At 51.2% G+C, this 27,612-nt stretch overlaps 1 protein-coding gene across 3 annotated transcripts in view; it reads left to right on the forward strand.

Moving 5' to 3' along the window:
- LOC119111748 (ceramide phosphoethanolamine synthase) overlaps window positions 1-19,043 on the forward strand; it is a 36,420-nt gene extending 17,377 nt beyond the window's left edge. The window contains exons 3-6 of one of the 3 annotated variants that reach the window (XM_037235553.1): window positions 10,342-10,701; window positions 16,356-16,556; window positions 17,616-17,738; window positions 18,005-19,040. In XM_037235553.1, the coding sequence (XP_037091448.1) occupies window positions 10,342-10,701; window positions 16,356-16,556; window positions 17,616-17,738; window positions 18,005-18,103 (783 nt within the window). In that variant the 3' untranslated portion in view covers window positions 18,104-19,040. Of the gene's footprint in view, window positions 1-10,341; window positions 10,702-16,355; window positions 16,557-17,615; window positions 17,739-18,004 lie in introns of all 3 variants that reach the window. The other 2 variants (XM_037235552.1, XM_037235554.1) reach the window with 2 other exon arrangements.
- The last annotated feature ends 8,569 nt before the right edge of the window (window positions 19,044-27,612 follow it).

The raw sequence follows: 27,612 nt of genomic DNA on the forward strand, positions 1-27,612 counted from the left end.
GAAAAGCGTCGTCCCGTCACTTCACGGGTGAGAAACACACGAACTCTAAAATGGGTCACAGGTTTCGCGACAGGATACACATACGTGTCATAAAAGCCGCCTCAGGATAAACGGTCGGCGCGCCTCACAAGCGTAGCAACCAATCAACCAAGCTGTGTGCGCGTGCTGGTGTGAGCCATGCTGCGGAGGATGGGTGGGTGGGTGGCACCGGATTAACGGGTGTGTTTGTGCACGGCGAATGGCCAGCAACACAAACTTCCTATCTTGGTCGTGCCGGTTTTAATCATCTAGCGTGGTCCGCTCGGCTTGGCTCAGTACGGCACCGTAAATTGTGAGCCCCAAAATCCGAACCCAGTGCCTGGCACGGCCTGGAGGCTTGTCGGCCAGCCCTGCGCGCCGGCAGCATTCCTGCTGTCAGGAGGACTGAGTGCGGCTGGCCGGACGGCGGCTGGGCAGCAGCACGGTCTGCAGCCGCTCACGCCGGGGGCGTGTCTGTCGTCGGCCCGCGCCGCCATCGGCGCCCATGTATTTCGACGACAGCTCTGGCCGGCATGGCATTTGGGGTACATTCGCAACCCACCAAAAATGGTTTGTTTTACGCGCTGACTCGTATAATTTTTGGCGGACATGTCCGCAGCGCAACTCGTTTTCTGTTTGCATTTTCGAAACTTTCGTGATAACACGGTCTATGGTATCTAGGAAACCGGAGGTACGCGGCTCGATTCCCCGCGCTGTCCGCCCTTCCGACCAGCGTGAGAGGCAGATGAATTCGTATAGCTTCAGCAACGCGGCTCGATTCCCCGCGCTGTCGGCCCTTCTGGCCAGAGTGAGACGCAGACGATGCCGTATAGCTTCAGCAACGCGGCTTGATTTCCCGAGCTGTTCGCCCTCCTTGCCAGAGTGAGAGGTGAACGACGCCGTGTAGCTTCAGCAGCTCAGTGCGTCATGAAGTACCAATGGCATACAACAACTGCGCATGCGAGACAAGCATTCTGACGATGGAATCTGTGCATTATGCTATTTGCGGCTCATAACAGACATTTTCTTCACCTGTCGTCGGTCCTGGGCGCGCAAATTGGCTTGCTTTTAAGCGAGCCTTTAGCGTCACTCCTGCTTCACTTCGATCAAGTGGAGGAAAAAGCTTTTGTGCGTCTGGCAAAGATTTTACGTGACGTCAGGTAGAAGCTTTGTCGTCCTGAGCGCTGCGAACACCAAAAGGCGCTGAGTCTATGGACATGACGTCACGCGTGATGTCGGCGGTGTAGACTATTTGTCTTCCGGGCCGCCGTAAGTGCACTTTTGAGTGTATCCTCTCTTGTAGCATCGTTGCAGTATCGAGGCACACAATACTGCCGTGTCATGCGGCTGTGATCGGACGACAGTGACTTGCGATGTGAGGCGAAACAGCTGACCGCGGTCCCACCTTAGATGCAGGTGCATGCCTGCACTGTGTCATGACAGAGCTGTCTGTGTCGTGCATTGGTGGTTTGCGGCGGCGCACTAGATGTAGCTTCTCCCAGTTGCCTGGCTGTCGCGACTCTCGCGTCAACAGAGAGAGAGGCAGTGCTCGCGCTCGCCCCCTGGGCGCGAGCTGCGCCACCTCTGTTGCTTACCGACCAGGGTATCCACTGCGCAGCCCCGGCGCCGGGCATCGAGCGCCCCCCGTCCGCGTCCGCTATCTGCTGGGTCCGCTCGTATGTTGACCCGTCGACTTGTGATAGGCGTATTCGCCTACGCACCGGGCATCGATCGGCGCAGGTAGCGTTGATTGTCCACCGTCGGACTCGCTCACGAAACATGCGGCCATCTTTGCTCGTCGCTAGTAATTATGGTGTCCTTGGGAGCAAATGTGTGGCGGGGAAGCAAGGTACATGCTCGGGAACGTTTCAAAAAGAGGGGGGAGGCCCAGGGCACATTAAATGAACGTTCACAGGGGAGGCAAGCCGTGGCCCAGCGGGCACGATAAATACATTTGCCAGCTCTTAATCCATAAGCTACTTTAGAGACAAAGAGCTGGTCTGGCTGCTAATTGCCATCTATATCATATGTCTACTGATGTTTCTCACCGATGCACAATTTCCTCTACTCGACTCATGTATTCCATTCGGCAAACAGACAACACAGGCTGTTAAAAATATGCATGCGTATTCATGCGGCAGCATGATTTCCACTGGTCATGCCAAATTCCACGAGTGGGGAGACATTTTGTATCACTGGGAGGCATCCGCTGTCACAGTGAACATGCTAAAATAAGGCCTGAGCACAGACAGGGCAGAATTTCAAAATCACATACCACCATAGCATTTCACAAGAATCTCTAAGACAGGTTTTTATCTTGTAGAAGTACAAAAGTCATGAAAGGAATAATCTTTCAGGTCTTCCTCTCCCAATCCTTGAACGGGCCCGCCGTCGGCGGCCACCGCTCTGTCCGAGCTGCTGCTGGTCGGCGGCGGCCGCCACCGACAGGGCCGGCCGCGAACTGAACGTCCCACTGGTTTGTCGCATGCTTGTCGATTGTTACCGCTGCTCGTTATGTGGAGAGGAGGTGGTACGCCTGCTGCAACACCTTTTACCGAATTCACTGCCTTGACACCATACCACGTCATAATTTATAAATTCAGAGAGCTTCATACCCGGAGTATGGATTAGTCCACCGGACATTCATTTGCCTCTCCAGCACTCCGGATCCAACATAACCGGATTTATGCGCTTTTGTATACGAGACGGAGGCATCCTCTTGAACAAGATGCGTATATCCGTCGTAAGCGTTTAGCGTAACTCAGCATATAAGGGGAAGACTTGTTGGTTATCACACCGCCAACCGACTGAATCATTTTGAGGCATGAAATGCAGCAAGGGTGTCAGGCGTTTCAAGGAACGGCTGACTAAACCGAGCATGGAATGTTTTGTATTGCAGTCTCCTGTCTAACATGCACGTCGATTTTTAATAGTCTATATTGAGCTTGCATCTGATAGGATGGAACTGATTGGGCTAACTTCTAGTGCGTTGATTTTGTAGTTCTCAACTGTTCAAGTTTGCGATTCCGTACTCCATCATTGGGACATGTATTGCCCCTTACGTATATGTGTGTGCCGGTTCCTACAGCCGCGTCCGGAGGGTTCAGACGCCGAGTTCAGCACGTGGTAGGCATCTGGGTCTGGGTACCAGTGGCGGCTGATTGTTTGACCCGGTAGATGCCAGTTGGCGGGAGGCGTGAGGGCCTCCGCGGCTACACCGCGAAACGGTGCCAAAGCCTGACATGACACGTGAAGGCTCCCCAGGCTGAATTCTCCTTTATTGTTAACGAACCGGTAGTCTCAAACCATGTCAGTCTTAACTAGGCGTTCAGACAGAACAAGAAACAAGTAAAAATGAAAACATTGAACTAAAAAGAAAGAAAAGTTTTTCGAAAAGCAATTTTGGCTGACCGCACGGCGCGACCCTCGGCCCCGGGAGCGCTGCAACGGGCGTGTGGGGACGCGGCACCGTAACCCCAGCAACACTCGGAGGAAGAGTGGTGAGACGGCCGGACATGGCGATGCGGGTGATGGGGAGGGAGCGGCCCGGCCAGGGAGCAAGTGCTCACCTGCCGCCAGGGGTGCTAGTCCCCGAAAAATACAGCTCGCGGTGTTCCACCGGTTCCGGAACTGGGACCCGATGGGGTGCTGCTCCCCTACACCGGCCGAAGCCGGTGCACTTGCGGGGGTGGTAGAACCAACGCTGTAAGCAGACAGAACGTAGCTTTGGGTGCTAGGGTGTGCTAAAGCTTGTCCTAAAATATATCCGTTGGCTCGCTATACATGGTAGCAAATGATGTTGCAATTCGCCATATGAAAAGCTGTTATCGAACGGGGTAATTGGGAAGGTGGCTTGTGGACTGGATGAATCGGCATGCATGGCTTAGGTAGCTCCAAAACGAGGCAAACACAGATACATTTTGAAAGGGAGTGAGGCATTAACATTGCTGGCATATCCACCCGCAAAATGTGTGAAAGGAGGCTTTGGCGCAAAGGCCAATTGCATCTTAACGCGGGCACTCGTTATTTTTATACAGACGGTTGGAAGACGTCATCTTGCCCGGGCTGTGCATGTATTTGATCGCGTGGATCTCGTGTAAAAACGCTGTCCCGTTATGTGTGCGTTTACCGCCGAACTTCAGGCAATCTTCATGTGCCTTAACCGTATCGCCGAACTCAATCTATGCTCTCACTTTGTTTACCAATTATCTAAACTGAGTTCACTCGCTTCAGTGGCACGCTCACAGACACAAACTGTTGCACTCATCCAAGGAAAAGCTGGGGCTCTCGGAGAAAGCGGCGACCATGGCGTGGATTTTGAGCTGTGTTTTGTATTTTGTGGAATCACAGGACACGAGTCGGCATATGAGTCTGCCACGGAAGGTGCGCTTCAGAGGCCGGGCTACTATGAACACATTGTTTCCAGTGACTTGGGTGATGCAGCACTGGCTTATTGGAATCGTCCTTCGGGAAGATCCGGAATAAGGGGATCTTGTTTTACCCGCCTACGGACAAGACATAGCTATGGTACCCATGGTGTCTGGCATGCGAGCCTGGCTTGCGATCGTGGTGTGGTCGTTACGACATCCCACTGATTGTTTAACATACCTTGACACAGAGGGTGCGCTACTTTGAGCGGGCTAGAGCTTTGCTGTCTTTAATAGAAGAACTACCGGAGGGCGATGTTGTTGTTCTGAAGTTTGTGTGTGTCGATGGGCTTCAGGTAATATATTCTGCCGTTCAATGTCCAAACACCGTCATTGACCGTACCGTTTGGAGACATTTCACAAAACTACGTATGTTATACTGCAGCAGAGTCTTTAAAACTGCGTATGTTGCGACGGTGGGGAGGGGTTCGTGGCACACCAGTTACACACAACCCTCATCGCAGAATGAATGACGGCACTTGACGAGCTAATTTCAACCTAAGCTTAATCGAGGCTCATTTCAACATGAGCTTAATCAAGGTCAGGCTCTCATTATGACCCCATGCTTTTTCATAATGTCTTCCGTGTTTCAGAGTGCACACGGTACAGTGGAGTCAGAACAGTGTGATAGTTTATGATTTGTGTGCACTACTGTTGTGTACTGTATAATGTGAACTAACGCTATGAAGATTATGTTATTTAGCTTTATCTGCGAATGACCAGCCTAATTACATTGATATAATCGTATCGTCGTGCCATATGATAGATTACAGTTGGCAAATAGGCATATGATACTACGCACATAAGGTTATTGGGCGCTTGAACATGCACGTAAAGTAAACGGGCGCTTGCACGTGTGCATAAAGTTATCGGGCGCTTTGACATGCATGTAGAGTTAACGGGCGCTTGCACGTGCACATAAAGTTATCGGGCGCTTGAAGGTGTACATTAAATTAACGGGCGCTTGCACGTGTACACAAAGTCATCGGGCGCTTGACCATGCACGTAAAGTTAATGGGCGCTTTCACGTGTACATAAAGGTATCGGGCGCTTGAACATGCACGTAAAGTTAACGGGCGCTTGCACGTGTACATAAAGTTATCGGGCGCCTGTACGTGTACATAAAGTTATCGGGTGCTTGAACATGTACGTAAAGTTAACGGGCGCTTGCACGTGTACATAAAGTTATCGGGCACTTGTACGTGTACATAAAGTTAACGGGCGCTTGCACGTATACATAAAGTTTTCGGGCGCTTGCACGTGGACATAAAGTTATCGGGCGCTTGAACGTGTACTTAAAGTTAACGGGCGCTTGCACGTGGACATAAAGTTATCGGGGGCCTGAACATGCACGTAAAGCTAACGGGCGCTTGCACGTGTACATAAAGTTATCGGACGCTTGAGTGTGTACATGAAGTTATTGGGCACTTGGACGTGTACGTAAGGTTACTGGGCGCTTGACTGCGAAGGGCGACCGGGAGGACGACGGGCGCGGCCTGCGGAGAGAAGTGACCAGTCTCGACCTGTCGAGGATAGAAACTGCGATTGCTAATAGCGGATGCAAAATGTTCGGAAGTTGTCTGTGGAGAATTTCAGCCTCTTCCGTCCCGTGGTTCAGAACTTGTCCTATAAGAAACCCGAGGGCCGCTTGAGGCGACCCTCGTCCGTCCAGGGTGATGAATTGGGCTCACAGATATTGCGTCATTTGTGGGCTACATGCATAGGCAATTCGTCCTCTTCATTATGTTGACTTCGTGCTGCCGGCCTTTCGTCCTCTACACTCCATGTTGATACAAATATTTTGCTTAAAACACGGAGCTTTCGGAGCTGGTTACGCAGAGGAACACTGGGCGCACGCCCCCTTCCTAGGTCTGGAAGGGCCTCCGGGCCTCTGGGGACCGATGACCAAGGACCCGATTAGAGGGATCGAGGGCTGACCGGAGGTCGTCTTTAGGGGTCCTGGACTGCAGGGCCAGATCCCAATATCAGTCACATGACCTCTTGCACCGATCGGTGCCGCCTAGGTCAGTGTGTGCCTCTATGTCGATTAAGCAGTCACAGCACCTCCTGCATCGATCGGTGTCCTCTGTTTATGTTTGCCTTAGTGCCGATCAGAGACCGCCAGTACCGAACAGTGGGCTCCGTGTCGGCCCGGGTCTGGGGGCCGGCTTCCCAAGCAGGGACAGGACCGGGCCTGCGATCTATGTTGGTTGTGGCTCTGAAACAGTGAGAGGTCTGCGGTGTCTAACAGTGGGTCCTGTGTTGCCAATGTGCCGCGAGGGGACCAGGGATGCCTTTGCTGAACATGTACAGGGATGGGACCCGAATGTCAAGAAGGCGTCTTGCGTTGGATGGAGTCCTCTGACAATGAAATGAGATCTAAAAACTTACGATGAAAATGTCCACAATGAGGCGATGGTCGGGCCCTCTGTCAGCCAGGGCCCTAGCACTGGACAAGAGGCCCATTCGTTCCACTGCAGTCAGGAGCGTGGTGAGCCGAACTGGAGTCCATGTGCCAATTGGCCTGCGCGTTGATCCAGGTGTAAGTGCCCGGTCAGAGGGCCTCTCGCAGCGCGGAGCGGCGGCCGCATCATGTATCCTCAGAGGGCGTCTGGATCGAACAGGTGGCCACGGCCCCCGCGTCGTCAGAGGGCCTCTGGCAGCGCGGAGCGGCGGACGCATCATGTATCCCTCAGAGGGCCTCTGGCAGCGCGGAGCGGCGGACGCATCATGTATCCCTCAGAGGGCCTCTGGCAGCGCGGAGCGGCGGCCGCATCATGTATCCCTCAGAGGGCCTCTGGCAGCGCGGAGCGGCGGACGCATCATGTATCCCTCAGAGGGCCTCTGGCAGCGCGGAGCGGCGGACGCATCATGTATCCCTCAGAGGGCCTCTGGCAGCGCGGAGCGGCGGACGCATCATGTATCCTCAGAGGGCGTCTGGATCGAACAGGTGGCCACGGCCCCCGCGTCGTCAGAGGGCCTCTGGCAGCGCGGAGCGGCGGCCGCATCATGTATCCCTCAGAGGGCCTCTGGCAGCGCGGAGCGGCGGACGCATCATGTATCCCTCAGAGGGCCTCTGGCAGCGCGGAGCGGCGGCCGCATCATGTATCCCTCAGAGGGCCTCTGGCAGCGCGGAGCGGCGGACGCATCATGTATCCCTCAGAGGGCCTCTGGCAGCGCGGAGCGGCGGACGCATCATGTATCCCTCAGAGGGCCTCTGGCAGCGCGGAGCGGCGGACGCATCATGTATCCCTCAGAGGGCCTCTGGCAGCGCGGAGCGGCGGACGCATCATGTATCCCTCAGAGGGCCTCTGGCAGCGCGGAGCGGCGGACGCATCATGTATCCCTCAGAGGGCCTCTGGCAGCGCGGAGCGGCGGACGCATCATGTATCCTCAGAGGGCGTCTGGATCGAACAGGTGGCCACGACCCTCGCGTCGTCAGAATGACAGCCGGCAAGTGCTCCGGGCTGGGACGGACAGGCCCTTCAGACCCTGATCAGGAAAGCTAATTGGCCCCCGGGTGCTTTACCACAGACCCCCCCCCTCCCTGCCCGGAAAAAAAAATAGAGGTTTCCTATATGGTGGATCGCCATGGTGCCAAACACCGTGTTGTCAGTTGGCCAACACGTGTTTTCCTGAAATTGTGCATCTTTTTTCGGAATAAACTAGTGAAAAAGTTACATAGAATGGTCTTGCTAACGCCCGCTCGAAATTTTTAGAACCAAAAGCAGGTATGCCCGGCGTTGCAGTTTTCGTCGCAGCGAGTGGCGTTGGCTAATGCAGCTAACACTGGGCGGCGGGCCCAGGCCCGCCAAAGTGGCCATGTGTCGCGAGTGGCGTTCGCCGATGCAGCTAACACTGGGTGGCGGGCACGGGCACGCCGAAGTAGCCATGTGTCGCGAGTGGCGTTGGCCGGTGCAGCTAACACTGGGTGGCGGGCACGGGCACGCCGAAGTGGCCATGTGTCGCGAGTGGCGTTGGCTGATGCAGCTAACACTGGGTGGCGGGCACGGGCGCGCCGAAGTGGCCATGTGGCGTGAAATAGTGCTTCCAAACGTATAGTATTTATATTATATTAATGCAATATGTATATTATATTAAATGGTGTTCCACATTGATATGGGATTTTGGAACTGAAAGAGCCATCTTGCAGATCTTTCGGTGCTTTTCACAATCCTGCCCCTCCGAAGGCTTCAGACCATTTAGTATCGGAGCTACGCGCCTGCGAAAATGGGGAAAGGTTTGTCGGGTGGAGTATTTCATGTCACCTTAGCGTTCATGACGTCATAATAACGTCAGCGAAATCTTGCCATTCCATAAGTCATGCGACGATCAAGGTCAAGAAAAGACGATTGTCGAGGCGTTCATATCTGGTGTTCGTGATCGCGATTTCCGGATAAAACGGTCGTCAAATGGCTCCCAATCAATGTTGTGCAAGGTACGATAAGGTATTCAATCCATGACACACTGAGGAGCATATTTGCTGAACATAGCATTGTGCTGCTTAGAGCAGTCTTCTCTATTTGAAAAGCGTGCCAATAGTTATAAGTGATCTTGTTGCATCATATGTGATGATTGCTTCTATATCTTAAACGTGAAACATTCCCTTTATATCAATTGGTGCCGCCCAGTGGTCAAAATGGAGCGTTCAACAGTTAGTGAAACACAAGCAACGAGATTCAGCCATCACGTGAACGGTGTGTGCTGCTCAAAATATGTATTTGTTCCCATCTGAGAATTGCATCGTTGCAAGCGATGACTTCCACGCGCACGACTTGATTTTATGAAGCGTTCAAAGGCCACGCGTGGTCGTGGCCGTCCGCTTGTTGGCCGTCACCTCCTGTCAGCTGCCGGGTCGACGCTGTGCCTTCTTTTGAAACTGCAAGGCTGGGATTCGTAATACAACGTCACATGCCTTTGATCTTATTTTTAAATGTCTACCTACAATTTCCAACGGTCAACATTAAAGGAAGTGATCCACATTGTATGGGACTTTGCACTGAAATGTCCACCTTGAAGATTATTCGGTGCAGTTCACAGCTCTGCGCTTTTTAAAGGGAATATTCCACATTTGGAGATCTGAAGATTTACAATTTATCTGTTTAGTGGATATGCTCTTCAACGCGTCATTGTGTGATAACGTCATCGTACCTAGCTCAACATTAATCAGTTGTCGGTTGACAGTTGACAGTCAGTTGACAGCCGTTACATCTGGAAGTCGCGCTCACGAACGTTAGATATTAACTTATTGACAAGTGTATTTTTTTGGCCTCAATCAACGTATGACCACTGGAATGGCAGGATTTAGGTGACATAGCGCCATGGATGCCTGGGTGACCTTGAAATATTCTCCCCGAAAAGCCTGCACATCTTAGCGGGCATGAAGCTCAAAAACTATTGGAGACTGTTTACACTTCGTAACTGCCATGACAATAGCCATGCATACAAAAACGCAAGATGTTCGTTAGCAAGTACTATGATACTCCTCACAATGGAAACCGCGAACTATGCTGTGTGTAAAGCATCAAACATTGTTATCACTTGTGGTCGGTCTTAGCCACGCAAAGTGACCTTTTTACAACAAAACATCTTGCCATTTCTTTCTTACTTCAGTCGAGTCGCGTAGAAGATAATGCGCGTCTGACAAATATTATGCGCAAATTCATGTAATATATTTGTCGTCCGCGTCGCTTCCAGTGCCAAACAGCGCTGAATCTATTGGGTATGACGTCATGGGTAACATCGACGGCATAGATTCTTTGTCCTACGGGTCGCCGCGGACACACCTCCGGTTTCGTGCCGCTGCCGGTGGCCGACGGTGTTGTGTTTGGGGGGCGGTTGTGTCTGATGGGCCGACGCAGCGCGAGCCTGACCCAGCCCCGGCCGCTGCCCCCAGGTGACGCGCTTCACCACGCTGTTTTCGTTCGTCACGCCCAACGTGATCAGCGTGACGCGCGTGTTCGTCGTCGTGCCGGGACTGCGGCTGCTGCTGTTGGAGCCGCTGGGCCTGCGCCAGACCGGCGTCGCCATCGTGCTCATCGGCGAGTGGATGGACTCGCTGGACGGCTTCGTGGCCCGCCTGCGCGCTGCCAACCCGGCCATGCAGTCAGAGGTCGGCGCCATCGGATACTACATGGACGGCATCTGCGACGGCATCAGCGCCGTCATGCTGCTGTTCGTATGCTTGGTATACCTGAAGCGGCACCCGCCACGCCAGAGCGGCCGCGTGCTGCAGCTGCCGGTCATCTGCTCCAAGGTGAGGCTCCCTGTCCCGGTCGACTCGTTCCTTGCCCCCGCTTTTCTTTCTTTCCCCCTTTACATTATGTCCGGATGGGTTTGCGGGTTCAGAGTTAACGCCAAGCTGCGCTTGTCGCATGTCACCCTGACCCCACCATCCGATCGTGAAATTCCAGGTCAGCGGCACGATTTTGCGTCGGAAGTTTAACTCGCGACAATTTTCGGTACCGTCCGCCCTGCCCCTGACCTCACCTGACTTTGCGCGGCCTCTGCCCCCGCCGCAGGCCGTCCCAGCCAGGGGATGCCTGCGGCCACATTTAGCGAGCGCCGAAGCGACTCGAACCCACCCACCCCGCCTCAAGTAGGCTAGGAGGCAGAGCCGCTGCCCCCGACCGAGCTAAGCGGCGGACTGAACCGTCATCTGTCGTGCTATGCATGCCGCGTGCCGACCCGTCACCCTGTGTCCCGGTGTGGCGCCCTGTGGCTCGCGAGCGCACCAGGCAGGCCGCTAGGCGAGACCATTGGAGTTACTGCGCCCGTTGCCTCAGCTGTGAGATGTTTGCTTGCGTGTTAGGCCGGCGGACTCCATCTGTGCAGACGCCTGGTTGGGTGCGCTCCAGGTGCACGCCATCTACACCAGCTGTCAGTGGTTCCCGTCGAGTCTTCACCACGCTGGCCCAGGTCGACAGTTTGGCTCACTTTTGTGGTTTTATTTTCCAATACTGCTTCATGAGCCTGAGCCATGAGCCTGAGCGAAGATCATTAAAAAGAAAAAGCATTAGATGGGGAAAGAGAAGCCCACAATTCAGCCAACGCATAATTTCCAAACCAGCACAGTAACGAAGACTCAGCTCAACCGAACACCTCAGAATAATTGAAGACTAAATCTCCCACGAAGCGCATCACGTACCTAGCGTTTTGCACAGCGGTTGGCAGACGGCGAAATAATTTTGCAGCCCCATTTCTGGGCTTCGGTGTCCAGTGTCGTTTGGCCTGCGTGTTTTGCGCCCAGTGTCCAGTGTCGGGCTTCACAAAAGATGAGGAACGACACTGGACACTTTTCTCTACAGCGAGGGCCCAACACCCCTGATTAGTCACTACGGTGAGGTCAGAGCACAGCTGTGACGTGATGGGCCATTCCGCGGGTCTTCCCCGCCGGGACTGGCTGGACGGTGTGAGCGGCGACAGAGCTGCATGGCAAACCGGCCGAGCGTGATGCGACAGGCCCCGAGCCAAGGCCATCCGCAGCCAGCCTTTTCATGCTGCCGCCGTGCCGGAGCGTGATTGGACGCCGGCGCGGCCATTCGTCGCAAAGCAGCTGATGGGAAAGGCCGCAAAACGGCGTGCGGTATTGCGAGCTGCCGACCATCACTGATGCCCGGTGTGCAGCCGGGGCCGGCTTGGCAGAGGCGGCATCGAGCCACGGCAGCCCCGGGCGGGTCCGGCCGGGGTGGACCGCCGGCCGGAGGAGCACGCGCGGCACTGGTCGGTGTGACGGCGGCCGGACGCTTATCGGCGGCACTGGCCCGGTCGGCCGACCTCATTATCGGCCTGAGGTGTGCTGCGTGGGTAGCGAAGGGGGGCGGGGGTCGGCTGGGCCGGACGCCGTGCTGATAACGGCACGGAGCGAACGGTGCCCAAAGCTGGCGCGACCAGGTGCCGCCCGTGATGACGCAGAGGCCTGTCTCAGAAGCACGGCGTTCTCCCGGCGCGGTGACGACACGGCTGCGATCCCAGACGGCTGCGGTCAGGCTGCCTCACCGCGGCACCGACACCGCCGCCCCGGCCGGCGCCGAGCCGGGGCGGCCGGACGGCGGCGGCGTATCTGGTGGACGTGCCAGGCGGCGACGCTGCCGGCCCGGACCGCGTCCGGAAATGCGCCAACGGTGGTGCCTGGCTGCTCCGGGAACAGCCACGCGACGGGGGCTGTGACGGCGACGCAGCCGGCGGACGGCAGCGACTCGCGGCGGCCGCTCGCCGTGTGGTGCGCTAGAGTTGGCTGTGCAACGTGAGCGGCGCCGGCGGCGCCGCGGGCTGGTAGCCGTGAGCGGCGGGATGTGATGGCCAGCCAGAGCGGCCTAGCATGCATTCAGGGAGCTGGCTGGTCTCGGCCACGCAGCCCGCCTGTACGAGCGGCCGAGCGATAGAGCCCAGCCGCCGCCGGCTGGCAGAGCGCTAACCTGAGATGTAACAAAAGGTCCGTGCGCTCGGGATGTTGCGCAGACCGTCCGTCAGACATCGTATGGTGAACAGAGCGGCCGGCGTTATCAGTGATCTGTTAGAGGCGAACGTGGGGGAGATCTGCGCCCGGCTCGCCACGTGCGGCAGATACGGCGATCTGTCCTGGCCCTCCTGGCTTGCGCGCGTGCTTGTTAAAAGAGTAATAGGTAAGCTCTTTTAGAATAGCGACTGAAAGCTTAAACGTCTTTTTTCTATTGTGTCTGGCGACCCCGCACTCTTCATTCCACCAAGGGACTGGCACGCACTTTGGCTTATCAGTCGGGAAAGGCATGGATTGCTTTGTAGAAGCTGTGATTGCCGAGTTAATGGCTTTAATAAACGAAGAGAGGGAGTCGCCAGCTGAAGGCTGGGTGTTTCTGCAACACTCACCAATGAGCGCCGTCCAATCGGCTCTATGCAGGTCCTAACGGGGCGGCCAAATGCCTGATCGTGAGGAGATGGTACTCAAGCAGACGAGAAAATGATCGTTCCTGGTAGGGAGTGCTCGACATCCCCCAAAAAAGGCCCGAACAGAATTCCTGTACATATGGGCACGTCAGTGGCTGAGGGCGTTGTCAGATGGTGGTGTCCGGTGGGAGAAGTGTCCGGTTTTTTTCAAAATGCACAAGCTGTTCCTGTTCAGAAAATGCTCCAGAACTAGAAGATCCCGACTGTTGGCAAATTCACCACCCATGCCGCGTTGCGAGGCGTAAAGTCACCAAAGTTCAAGAACGGAGATGAGAGCTGAGCAGAGCCAGCCAGTGTCCCGAAATTGCTTCCCACTTCGGTGGAGGAGTAATATTGCTATTTACGAAGAGGTGGAAAATGATATGATTGCCGACATGTTTAACGCAACACAAATGGGATGGAACATACACTATTCGACTGCTTACTAATCGCCCTCTAATTCCTTCGTCTTTTTCAGACCCTAAGCACCGTCCTGCTGGTCTGGCATCCTGCCCAAGTCCAAGCATTTACCAATTACGGACTTCCTCACAATCCACTGTCCACCGAAGGCCATATGTTCATAGTGCGACAGTTACCCGTGATCTTTGGAAATTTTTGTTTCATTTGAATTGGTAAAAAATACGTCTCAGGTGCCAAGTGACCTCTAGGAGCTTCTCTCAGCCGAGTTGTAAAGATTACACCATACACCGACGAAACCACGTTGCCACTACCTCAGCTCAGTAGATGTCGAAGACGCCAATTTTTCAAAGCCTGACGTGAATTTCAAGGGAACTGGACCTGCCAACGAGCTTTCTTATTCAGCATGCGTAGAACGAAGCAGCCAATGAGCGTTTTTCACCCCCCCCCCCCTGCCCCAACAAATTTTGAACTCATAACAGATGTCGACTTTTGTGCACCATCTCTACCAAAACACTTCCGCGACGGATGTACCGTAATGTGGCACTCATCTCTCATTGGCCCCGTGTTGAGACCGAAGCTGCCGCGGACTTGTGTTTCTCGGCAAGCTCAGGAAGCAATTGGACATGAAATGAACCGGAAACGTGGTGCAACCACCCGTGCAATTATATAAGAAATGATTTTTGGGAAGTCCATCCTTGTCAGCGATTGCGCAGTAGCATACAAGCACCTCGCGAGCCATCAGTATTAGCAGGTTTTGGCGGAAGCCAGCGGTCTGTATCAATACCTGGTCTGGTTCAGCGCGGTGATGGGACTGCGCTGCTGTCTTTTAGTATATCCGCCACTGCTTGGGGGACGGCAAAACACGTTGGGCAGAACTGAAAACCAGGCAATAACTCTCGCACTGATTCTGTTTTTGATTACACAGACATGGAGGGCAAAGGGGGGGGGGGGGGGCGATGCGCCCCTGTCGTTCCCAGACAAAAAAAGGATGGAGCCTTGTGGAAAGATTACAGTGGATTTTGTTATACGGGAGCACGCGATTAGTAATAAGTTGTATGCCGTTGGGGTGAGAATTGGCCCCATCAGGCCTGGTCAAAGTTACAATTGTCCTGAAGTTAGAATTTCTTGGCTTTACATGCGCATATGTACAGGACTTACCCTTTTGGCGACATGGAATTTCTACAAGCGTGTTCATTGTCTTATTCTAGGTACGATGGTAAGTAACTATATGTGTGTTTGAATATGCGTTTTTAATACAGGGCCCTGTCGATCCCTCGGAACACGTTTTTTGTGTCAAAACACGCGCAATAGATGTCTCAGAGGTTATCGAAAGTCGCGGCGCAATAGATGTCCCAGAGGTTATCGAAATTCGCGGCGCAATAGATGTCTCAGAGGTTATCGAAAGTCGCGGTGCGATTGCGCAACGTACCGAAGATGTGTCTTTAAGAAACCGTAGGACACATTCCCTTTCCCTGATAAGTCGAGGTTTTACGTCTTCAATCATTATAAGGTAACTTGAAACGCCCTACGGTAGCCGATTATTTCCAACAAGCATAGATGCAAAAACGGTTTGGCATTTTAACGTAACGGTTATACAATCTATATAAGGAACTGCTCGGCAATTTTGCCATCAAAATCTGCGAAGTGATCATTGGATTTGCATGCACTTTGTTGAACTGTGGGTGGTATCATGGGATGTGCTTTGTGATGCATGGCACTTATTCTGGCTCTTCATCGTTTGCCGGAAGGAGCGCTATACATGCCTCTCCAGCCGCCCGCGGGATCATTGAAGTACTCAAGCCCCACTACTGCGAAAACATGGTGGTTTTCAGGGGCTTTTGTGTCATATCCACGATCTACACGATGACTACCCACGATTATTACCATTTCGCTTGCCCCATTGCTGTAAGATTTGTCATGGTGGTCTTGCAGATGTGTCAACGCGTCCTTCCTCGTAGCCACAGCAGTAGTACCATGTGCCTATGTACATTTCTGCCCTCTGAAAAAATTAAAACTGGAAAGCAAAATTTAATTTGAATTATATTGTTTCCAGGAACAACGAGAATTTGGGATCCGAAGGATGTTTTTCAAACCCAGTACATACCGAATAAATGAAGTACACCACCTTTGTACCTAGCCCTCGGCCGCAACACAGTATGCCCAAGATCTGCGACAATGGAAGCACTATCAGGCGGCACCACCCACCACCTGGGGGTCCCGTTCGAATGCCAAAACTCGTCAGAATTATTTCAATATGAGAAGAAAACTCCGACACAAGGAAAGACAACCAATGGTTCGGGAGAGAAGCCTGCAAAATGTTGGCATTGACGCAGAAGCATCGTTGCGCGCCCGGCGCCCGCTCAGTTTGCCGGGTTACGGGCCGGGTTACGCAGAAGCATCGTTACGCGCCCGGCGCCCGCTCAGTGTGCCGGGTTACGGGCCGGGTTACGCAGAAGCATCGTTACGCGCCCGGCGCCCGCCCATTTTGCCGCGGTGTCCGAGCTCGGCATCCAATTCATTGCTTCTCTGTCGGACTCGGCGCAGCGTGCCGCCGCGCAGCTGCCAGCACGTGCGCGGCTGCCGCAGGTGGAGGACCGGTCGCAGGAGAACAAGGAGTGCCTGCTGGGCGGGGGCCAGCTGGGCGGGCCCCGTGTGCCCGTACCTTCGGGCGTCGTCTGCACCACCGTCTGGCTCTTCGGCTTCCAGCTTCTGCTCGCCTCCTTGGGCTGGAACTACGTTATCGCCGGTTATCAGCGCCTGCTAGAGAACGGCGACGGCTCGCATACGGTCAGTGCTACAAAGACGGCCAGTGCTGTGGGGATCACGCGGTCAGTGCTGTGGGGATGACACAGTGAGCGCTGTGGGGATCACGCGGTCAGTGCTGTGGGGATCACGCAGTCAGTGCTGTGGGGGTCACACAGTCAGTGCTGTGGGGGTCACATAGTGCTGTGGGGATCACGCAGTCAGTGCTGCGGAGATTATACAGTCAGTGCTTTGGGATCACACGGTCAGGGCTACGGATATCACACGGTCTCTATCATGGCATCAGACGGCCAGTTGCATGGCGCCAGACGGCCAGTGTCATGGCAATAGATGGTCAGTCGCATGGCACCAAACGGCCAATGTGGTGGCACCAGACGGTCAATGGTATGGCATCAGACGGTCAGTGTCATGGCACCAGACGGCCAGTGTAATGACACTAGATGGTCAGTGTCCCAGCCGATATGCCGACGTCAGCTTCCGAACGTATGTTGCCACATGTTGGGCCAAATTTGAATTTAAAAAATAAAATAACCGCCCATACGTGTCATGTTTTAAAAAGTGACTTTCAAGGCATTGTAGATGTTTGGACATTATGGTTACAAAACCCACCAACTAACAGCTCTTTGCACCTACGTGTCACATCGGCATAACGTGTAGCGCCGACCGGCCTACCGCACACATCGGTGGTCACACTCAGTGCTCCCCCATTGGCCGTCTGTTTATTCAGTGACACAAACCGTCCCCCGGTGCGGGGAGGGGCTCGTGTGCCTGGCCTCGACATGACGAAGCTAGATTCGAGGAAGTGATGTGGTCATATTCCAGCCGGCCCGTCGCATGGCACAGCAAGCGCGAATGAATGATCGCGTAAACTGCGTTATTCACATCTTAGGCCCTCCGTCCACCGCCGTTGAGGCCTACCGATGCGGCACGTGCTGTGCTTTCACGGCATTGCATGGTATCGGATGCGTCGGACAGCGGTTTTGATTTAGTTTTGTTGGTCAAAAAGTGTCGAGTGTGTGGATTGGTTGTTGTTGATGCTGTTGGTGGGCGAACGTTGCTGACGGCCGCCGCTTCCGCCGCCAGGTGAAGCAGCTAGCTGTGTTGCATGCCGCCTCGACATGGATTCTGATGTGGTTCTGGCGAGTCACCTGCTTTCACTCCATTATGCACTGCTTTCTGATAGCCATTTTCTTTGACAAACTGTGGGTGAGTTGGACATGTCATGTTTTCACATTCGAGAACGCTTTGGCGAGCTTTGTGAGAATAAACTTGGTTGAACCGGTGCAGGCAGATGGTTAATGTGGCTCGAGGCAAGCACTATTGCTACTTATAGAATATTGCATTACCGATTCAGGCGTTCATTGTGTACGCTTGACCCAGACGTGTGCATGAAGAATTATTACGCGAACGGCCCGTGGTACTTTAAACTGATCGAACGTAAGATCGTTTTTCCATGTTTTTCTTGCTTTCAGGAGTTCCTGACAGCCGTGCGGTACGTCGGATACGTGGCCTTGTTTGCGCTGATCGTTCTGAACCAGATACACTTTCAAGCGATCCAGACGTACTTCTAGTGACGCGGTCCGCAGCGTCACTAGGTGGGGAGTGTGGTGCCGACTTGCCGTTTCGTGGCGCTGTGCGTCACACACCTTTTGAAAAGGTAGCGTTCTGGACGAGGCGCCCTTGTGAAGATTTGCCTTGTGTACTGGACCCGCCGCGCAGGCCAAGACGACTGACCCGCTGCCCGTGATGTTGCAATGTGACGTGAATATGCCGTCCGCACTGTGTTGTAACTAGTCCACCAGTGAATGTTTATTATGCACCAACTTAAGGGTCATGCCGCAAGACAAGTGGTGCCGATGTGCATGTGTTATTGCAGGTTCATGTGCTAGGAAGCTGGGGTTTTCTGACACTTTCAGAATTTTCAGCGCATTTCTTCCAAAGTGAAGTGCCATCTGTGAAACTGAGCTCTGTAATTTCCCCATGCAATTAGTGTCAACTTGTAGAGGCAACTACTGTTTCCATCGTTTACTGCTGACCTGCCGACCGATGACCTGCCACCATTACCACTCACCGTGATTGTTCGTGCTCGTGGCCCAGCTACATCGTACAATCAGCGAGTGATTTTTTAGGGTTGTGTACCTGTGCGAAGAACCGATTTATAAGCACTTATTAATGAGTTAGTCCTGAATCATGCATGATATTGGTGCAGCCTAAATGTCGCCTGGTCTGGAGATTGACACTATCCCATGGTGGTGTGCTATTTGTGACTGAATATCATTGGAATCTGGTGTTGGATGCATTTTATCATTCCTGAAAACAACTTTCTGTTTTGTTCCATGCGATCTATCTCAGGCGTTCGCTGGCTCTCGCGGCAAATAAATGTCTTCGCGTGGCCGTCTTTAGTTTCGGCATTGGGTGCTGTGTGACCGAGGCGTCGATGCGCCTCAAAATCAAGCAGGTAGCCAACCATGGACCCGGTGTGGATTGAGCCTCTAACCTTACCGTGACCCTTCGTCTTCCGCAGCGTTTGAGTGCGTCCGTATTGGCATCTTTCATTTGGCTTTACATCTCCACAAGAATAAACCCGTTCTGGCAATCCTTTATCCAACGCCGTCTGCTCTGAGCCTCTCTAAAAGAAACCATCGTATCGTGTCACGGGATGATTCACACGACCCCGGGCGGCCGACTAGATACCCTTCGCTCGGGTGAGGGGGTCAATTTGACCCAACATGATGCAATAATATATGAGGTGTATAATAATAATAATAAACGTGTAATGCGGTTCCTGAAGTCAATACGAAATAAGCACCACAAACTATCCCATACAACAGGCCCTAGAGTAATAAATCAGGCTGGTTTTGACCTTGGTATAACCTTCATACCTGACCCTAGGTCGATGTAATTTGCTCATTCAATATTTATGTTACCTAAGAAAACATCTCGGAGATGTATGGATGCGTCAAACACTCCGTTATTGTATCGGATTGGACGATTCCGTAGAAATTGCCTTCGCTGAAACCATGGCCTGATTTTGACCTGCCGTGGGTCAGCCACCTTACAAGGTACTTCTAAATCTTTTATGTCAAACGATCCGCCATTCAATTGTCTACAGCTATGCAAAATTTGGCGCGGCTTCGCCGAGGGGTTCGGAAACCATCCTGCAAAAACCTTCGGGGGGGATTTTGACCCACTTCCACACCCTAGCGAGTGTTAAGGCGAGGCAATAGTGATATGGACGTATTGGGAACAATTACCCCGACTATCAGTCAGTTTATTATCCCGCCATCGGAACGTGTCATTGAGTCCTTTAAATGCCGGATGATATCGGCTTTCAGACATGAATACTTTGAGCAAGTTCAGCGCCCTTCACTACACCAGCTGGGAAAGCCATTTCATACTTCATCGTTTGTGCAACACGAGCGTTGGAGTCGTAATTAGAACGCCCCGGTTTGAATCCCCGGGATTCTAGGAAGAAAGGTCGGGTCATGACGCGTATGTGAATGACGCATGGCTGGAGACCTGACTTGACGACGGCCCAAAAATAAACACGCCAGACACCAACACCAACATTAAACACCAGGTGAATACATCAGGCGAAGCGAGCTCATGTTTCATTCTCTATAATCATAAGACGCGATTTCTGTACCGTATTTTGCCGCATACGGAAGCAGACTGTTTGGACCGCATATAGTCTCGAGGTGCCTATCCGGAAGTCACTGCTTTCTTAGAGTTACAAGATGTAGATTTGTTCTACAAAATTCCTTTGCGCTAATTTGATTGACATTTTTTGCCGATGATCTAACTATTTCGTCTGGTGTGTTTTTTCATATAATTATTTTCGTCCCTTGGAATTACACGCAGAACCGAAAAGAGTATACGCAGAATCTCAAATTACAACGACCCGGATACGGAAAAAGTGTTGTAGACTTACTGTGATGCAGTATTATACTCAAGCAAATGACTGCACTTTATTAGCACGGCACGTGACGCACCAATGCGTTACATTTAGCAAAAATCGGGACAGAACATACAACGGGACAGGCACAAATGCACCGTAGCTGGCGCGGAGGTGCGTGAGTCAGAGGCGAATCCAAGATTTCGTCAAGGAGGGGGGGGGGGGCACGCAACATTGTGGGGCCCCTTGGACTTCGGGGCCCCCTCCAAAGAACTATACCTGCTTTTCGGTCATTACATCTTCAGACAAGTCGCATGCAATACATTCATATATATATATATATATATATATATATATATATATATATATATATATATATATATATGCATATATTTATTTATGTATACATTTCTATCTATTTGCATATTCATTTATTTGATAAATACAGAAACCCATTTTACTATGCACAGCCTTATAAACCTAGGCGCGCTAGGCATGCACGCGCATAGGGCTCACTTTGTCCACTTGCTGCTTCAGTCTGATCGCTAAGAAGCTTTCCAGGTTACCCTTGATCTCTTCCCATTTATTCGTAAGGCCCAATGTGCTGTTGGGACGCTACCTGCCTGCATGTCTTAGGACTGTTGATCGACCAAGTTTTCCTCCGCGGATTATTCTCACTCGCCCGCAAGGCTCTATGCACTTTTTCCGGAGCCCCATATGCTAGGGTGCACTCAGTTGCTCAGGGGCCTTCATATAAATCTCAGGTTCTTTCCACTTGCTTGGAGGGCCTGGTGCTGCTGCTGGAGCTTTTATATGGTAAGGCACGGGGACGCTCGATGCTCAGGGGCTCTACTTTGATCGAGGGCCCTTTCCCTTTGGTCTCATTTGCGGAGGACTTTTCATTCCTATCGATACCTGTGTTGTTAACCTGTCCGTGCACTCTTGGTCGCATAGAGGTATTAACTCATGGTCTTGGATAATTCCCCTTTATTCGGAGGGTTCTGTGCTCTGGCCGGGGCCTTATGTGTCAGCCTGTCGAGGCATTACCGATCGTTTAGGGGCCCACCACGTTGGTCCTGGGTTATTTTTGCTTGCTCTGAGGACCCTATACTTTCTGACGGGAGCCACTTTGTTGGTCTCCTGCGGCACCCATGATCGCTCAGGTTTCGTCCCTATTGGCCTTGGTGCCCTCGCCTCCAAGCGGCAGTCGAATAGGCGCCGATTAATTTTCACGCGCAATTGCCGAACGTAATTTTACATGCCGCCGACGTCGTATGCGTCATTTTCACGGGCTGCTCGGTGTGTGACAATTATTGTACCAGTGCATCACGTTCTTATTATATTTTGAGTGTTCGTATATGTTGTTCTCCTTTATGACAAAGGAACAATTTTGCATTAGGGTCAGCCATCAGCTGACTACATCGCCCAGCCACCTTACCGTAAATACACAAGCTCGAAATCAGGTCTATGCTTGATTTTGTTGGTTGTTGGCAACCAACTCAAGTTTATTTTGCCTGTTGTTCCAAAGCACTTATCCTCAAAACTACAGCATTTAACATGATCTGTAGAAAATGAGTGAGTCCTCTGTGTGTGTATGGATAACACGCCTAGCGTTACAGGGCCGTGCACAGTAAGATGGGTTTCCGTATTTATGAGATAAATGAATAAGTGAGTGCATATATATATATATATATATATATATATATATATAACATACGATTTGTCTGAAAATGTAATGACCGAAATGCAAGGATATTTTGGGGGCCCCAAACTTCAGGGGCCCCCAATGTTGCGTGCTCCCCCCCCCCTTGACGAAATCCTGGATCCACCCCTGGCAACAAGCAAGTTTATCCTCGAATTTAGTTTTCTTTCTTTGAGGAACCCAAATGTGGGAAGGAGGGAGTTTCTTTACGGACATAGAAAACTGCGTCACTGTCCAGTACTAGGGACTGGAATTTTTTCTTTTCATGCAGTTGTGATATGACCATTACTTATGTCACCATTCAAATGTTATGAGATGAGGGCATCCATATTTATCACGTTACTGTTCTTGCACCCTGGTGTATTACAGCCCGGGTTCAATGCGCGATAATCAGATGCGCTAACCACTCGGCCACCGCGCCCTCGGGCTCGAAGTTCAATAATTCAGTAGTACAGAAAATGGGCTTTAATTAAATTGATATAAGTTGACCGTCTAATGTTTATAGTCAATATGCCTGTTTTCTTTCATTCACAACTCTAGCTTTTCATAATTTCAGTAATTCGTTCAATCTGCAGATTTTTCAGGGGGAATGTCACTGTGAAGGCCCCGTGCGTAGTCTTTCTCGATTTTGGAGGTTGTACAAGCCCGGTGCGTAGGCCGCCCTCCGTTTTGGAGGGTGCAAAGCTCGGTGCGTGACCACCCTCCGATTTGGAGGGTGTATACGCACCAGCACAAATATATCTGGGTGTTTTGAGTCATAATCTTATTTAGATTATTTTGAGAGATAACAGGCATTATGGCAAATGGGTGGCATTAAAAAAGCGCCACTTTTCATGTACAGTAATGCATGCAAAAACACTTTAAATGAAATGAAGCATCGGTATTAAACATGGCACACTGACACAACACGGTCTCAGACTCTGTGCTATGGAACACAGGTGCATATATATGGGTTTGCAATTTAGGACAGGCTGTGCGTGGCAACCACCTTTCAAAAAGGCAGGTGGTTACGCACCGGGCTTAAACACCCTCCAAAATTGAGGGTGGCTACGCACCGGGCTTATACACCCTCCAACGTGGAGGGTGGCTACGATGCGCACAGCCAGAGAAAAAAGGTACACAAAAAAATGCAAATGAACGTGCCACAGGCGGCCACCTACTTATGCTCCACCACGATCACACTACTCACGCTCCACCACGGTCACGTCACTCACGCTCCACCAGAAAACTGGTTTTAAAAACGGCTAAACATTCATGCCCTCCACCTTCCGGAAAACACACGAGGCCCGCACGTCCCAGCCGAATAATAGAGACAGGGCAGCACTCTCAGCTGATTTACCGAGCCAGCGCAAGTGCAATGCCTGACAGCCCCGTGTGGGCCGGTCAAAAGAGATCTGAGTCAGTCACTCCGCTGACTCAGGCGGACAATACAATGTATTTATGGATTTTGATGAGCTTCAACCCATATGATTGCAAAATATGATAGCTTATGTTGCAATTCATTGATGTTTTTGTCCTAATAAACCCTTCTTCTTAATTTTCCGGGCCAAAGTTATGGGTTCATGTTACTCTGGTGTCCGGGTGTTTTTACCGGAGTGAGATGGCTGTCTCCGAACAGTCATTTGGGTATCTATAGCAACGTTTTTCGACTTGAAGTATATTTTTGTAAAGCCTGCATTACCAGTTTTAATTTCACACCCATAAGTGACAAATTGAACTTGACTGAAATCCCCAGCTGCTCTTACATTTTTGTACTCCGGATGCCAAGAAGTGGCCAAAAATCCAACCACAGGGTGGTTCTGGATCAGTACTTATAAGTCCTTCGTCATAATCGTGATACCATCTCTATACAGCTTCCCTCCAAATGTTGATAAATATGTTCAAGGCACGAGCGCGAGCAGAACATTTATGCTCTTGACAGAGCAGTCACGAGGAGGCAAATCATTAAAACCAATTGGAGAGTTTTGCGAAGTTCAACCTCCGGTCCTGAGCTGGGAGGCGGGCACAAGCCGCTGAATAGTAGAGACGTTTCCGACGCTGAATTGCAAGTGATTCTCTCATTTGCATTCCCATGACACAGTGGTGACGCGTGAGTAAGCGGCCGTCTGTGGTAGGTGCTTGGTTGTGCGGTTTTCTATGACCGTTCATTGCATCTGTGGTAAGTAGTGCGGTTCGTCGTCCATGGTAGGTTAAGCTATATTCAAGTTTGAGTTGGCCCGCGTAGGGCGTAGGAAGTGAGAGCTCTGCTAATCTACAGACCGGTGCGGTTCTGCTACTCGTTTCCCATTCCCAGTATTGTTCAAAGGCAGTTCAGTTCAACATTCACACACTTCATTTCTCACATTCCCATACATGATTTATCATAACCTGGATGACAACACGGGCTGCTTGCTATTGGGCATCTTAGTCTCTTAGGTGCAGGATTTGTGCTCTCACATCAGTGCCTGAAACTTGGATGTTTCTTGGTATTCTCAGCTCAAGCATTTTGTTCTCCACAAATATACACTGGAAATAATGTAAAAAATTGTGCTCTGTGAGCGACGTCAGATGGGAGCAAGCTGTTCATGCAACGTCGACAGAATTGCGCGCCACACTCACGATTGCACGAGGGATACTGCTCGCAGGTTACAGCCGAATATCTCTACCATATCGCACGCAATCTTTCCTTGCAATGCATTCAGTGTCCCGGTCCGTTGCTGCTCGCCAGCACATGTTTAACACACCTACTGGCCAACAATGATACCAGCGCACTCGTACACGGGCCCGAGTCCGCACTCAAAACAACAGCGTCTCTTGACGGGCCAGGGAGAAGCGCAGAGAACATCTCGTACACGGCACGATTCGGCGCTTTTGGACTGCGCGTATAAATCATTGTAACACAAGAAAAATTGATACGAAAGTATATAATGTCACATTTAAATGTACCTCGAAATATACGGCGAATTCATCATATGTTGATGAATAGATTGTTTTAATTCTTTTTAAATAGCATTTCAATTGAAATTGCACTTGGAACCGTCAAACATTGATATTTTATAGACTGTATGATGGTGACGCCAAACACCATCCCAAACACTCGCTTCGGCGCGCGGAAATCCACGGCTCCGCGAGTCTCCGGCTCATGGGTGGGATTTAGCATTGGGGAAAAGGCATATTCTCCACCAAGAAATCCGAGCTGAATACGTGATGAACAGGCATAAAAAGGCCATGAAACAAAAACATGGGATTTTTTCTACCAATCTACAGAGCGGCGCCACAGAATGGTAATCTGAATCAGTTATCAGAATCAGAATCATAATATAAAGTTAAAGCAGGGTTTCCTTGTTGATATATTGTTCAAGTACTTCACCTTTTTTAGAAGCAAAATCTCCACCGCGAGCATTTTACGCGCAGTACGGAACAGGCATAATCAGCTCGCGTTAGCAGAATTGCCCAGCTTTAAAATCATGCAACCCCAAAAACGTAATGAGCACCAAGAATTATGAGGAAAGCAATAAGCATTATTCATTTCGTCGTTTCGACCGTTGCTACTTACATCGCTCCCATGATTGCCTATGATCTTCAAGAAGTTACCGTCGGAAAATATTATAATTTCAGCAATAAACTAGTAATATGATTTTTAAGACGCAGACACCGGATGGATTATAATCTGTACTAAAGGGGCAATATAATCACCAAATCACGAACATACGAGCAACCAAGAAAAGTATCCCAGTTCTTCACATTCGTGTCTCAAATTATCTGTTGGTGTGCGTGACCTTCCTGCATACCATAATTTTGATCATTTTTATCACATGTCCGATAACTTACAGCCCATCGCATGCAGACCAGAAAGGCGTCTACACTCTTACCTTTTTATTGCACCTCTCGTGCTTCCTAGATTATTTCCAGTTGTGAAACTTAAATGTATATCTCCAAACGGCCAACACAGAGAAAAAGCCAACGATATCGGCTGAACTACAACACTTCCAGCAATCCTAAAAAAACGGACCAAGCACTGGGAGCCTGATCGAACACCGAAGCAAAGCAACGTTTTCGGAGCCGCACATATACGTCTATTAGCGCAGTGTATTCATACACGGACCCCGATAATGCGATTCATGCTTACAAGAATTAAACACATCGTACTGACAACATCGCTTCAGCTACAACACTTCAGTTCAATTAATATGACTAATCCGTTGCCGTGAGATGCTGCCATCATGTCGTGCGGAGGGACTGAAGTAGCACCCTCTTAAAGTGGTGCACTTCTTGCACAATTCCAATGAGCGAGACATGAAGTTGCTCTGACATCCAGAGACATACTCTACCGAGATAAGATGCCAATAGCAATTCTAAAGAAACGGACCAAGCCTCAGGAACAGAAGACTGAGGGAAGGCCAGCGTTTTCGGTACGTGCTGACAATGTCAGTTGAGCTGCAACACTTCGGTCCGATGTCTATGCCTCATGCATTGTCGTAAGATGTCGCCATCATGTTGTGCGGACAGACTGTAGTAGCACCCTCTTAAAGTACGCACCTTTGGCATGAGCTCGATTGGCAAGACCTGGAAACCACTCTGACATCCAGAGACATGCTCTACCAAGATAATATGCCAACAGCGATCCTCAGGATCCTAAAAACCAAGCCCCGGAAACCGAAGACTGAAGCAAAGCTAGCGTTTCCGGTACGGCACATATACGTCTATTAGCGCAGTGCACCTCATGCACGAGTCCAGATAATGTGATTCACACTTACAAGAAGAAAAAAAAGCACATCGTGCTGACAATGTCGATTGAGCTGCAAGGCTTTGGTCCGTTGAATAAAACTCATGCATTACTGTGAGATGCTGCCATCATGTGCGGACAGACTGTAGTAGTTCCCTCTTAAAGTAGCACACATATTGTATAATTCCGATTGGCGAGACCTAAAAACCGCTCTGACATGCAAAGACACACCCTGCCGACAGGAACCCCAAGAAAAGAAGCCAAGCCCCGGGAACCGAAGACCGAAGCAAAGGCAACGCTTTCAGTACGGTACATATACGTTCATTGGTGCGGGGCACCTAAAACAAGAGTCCTTTTAATGCGATTCACACTTACTAGAAGTAAACATACCGTGCCGACAATGTTGGTTGAGCTGCAAGACTTTGGTTTAATGAATAGGACTCATGCACTGTTGTGAGATGCCACCATCATGTGCGGACGAACTGTAGTAGCACCTTCTTCTTTAAGTAGTGGACCTCTTGTATGATTCCAATTGGCGAGACCTAACAACCGCTTTGCATCCAAAGACATACTCTACCGAGATGATGTGCCAACAGCAATCCTAAGGGAACGGACCAAGCCCCGGAAACCCAAAACCGAAGCGAGGCCAACGTTTTCGGTACGGTACATGCATATTTATAAACGCAGCGCACCTCCTACACGAGAGTGCTATCTCGGTGGAGAATGTTCTTGGATGCCAGAACCGTTTTCAGGTCTCCCCAACTGGAAAAATGCAAGA

The sequence above is a fragment of the Pollicipes pollicipes genome, unplaced genomic scaffold (genome assembly GCF_011947565.3).
Source record: "Pollicipes pollicipes isolate AB1234 unplaced genomic scaffold, Ppol_2.1 Scaffold_7261;HRSCAF=8764_pilon_pilon_pilon, whole genome shotgun sequence".
Taxonomy (NCBI): Eukaryota; Metazoa; Arthropoda; class Thecostraca; order Pollicipedomorpha; family Pollicipedidae; genus Pollicipes; species Pollicipes pollicipes.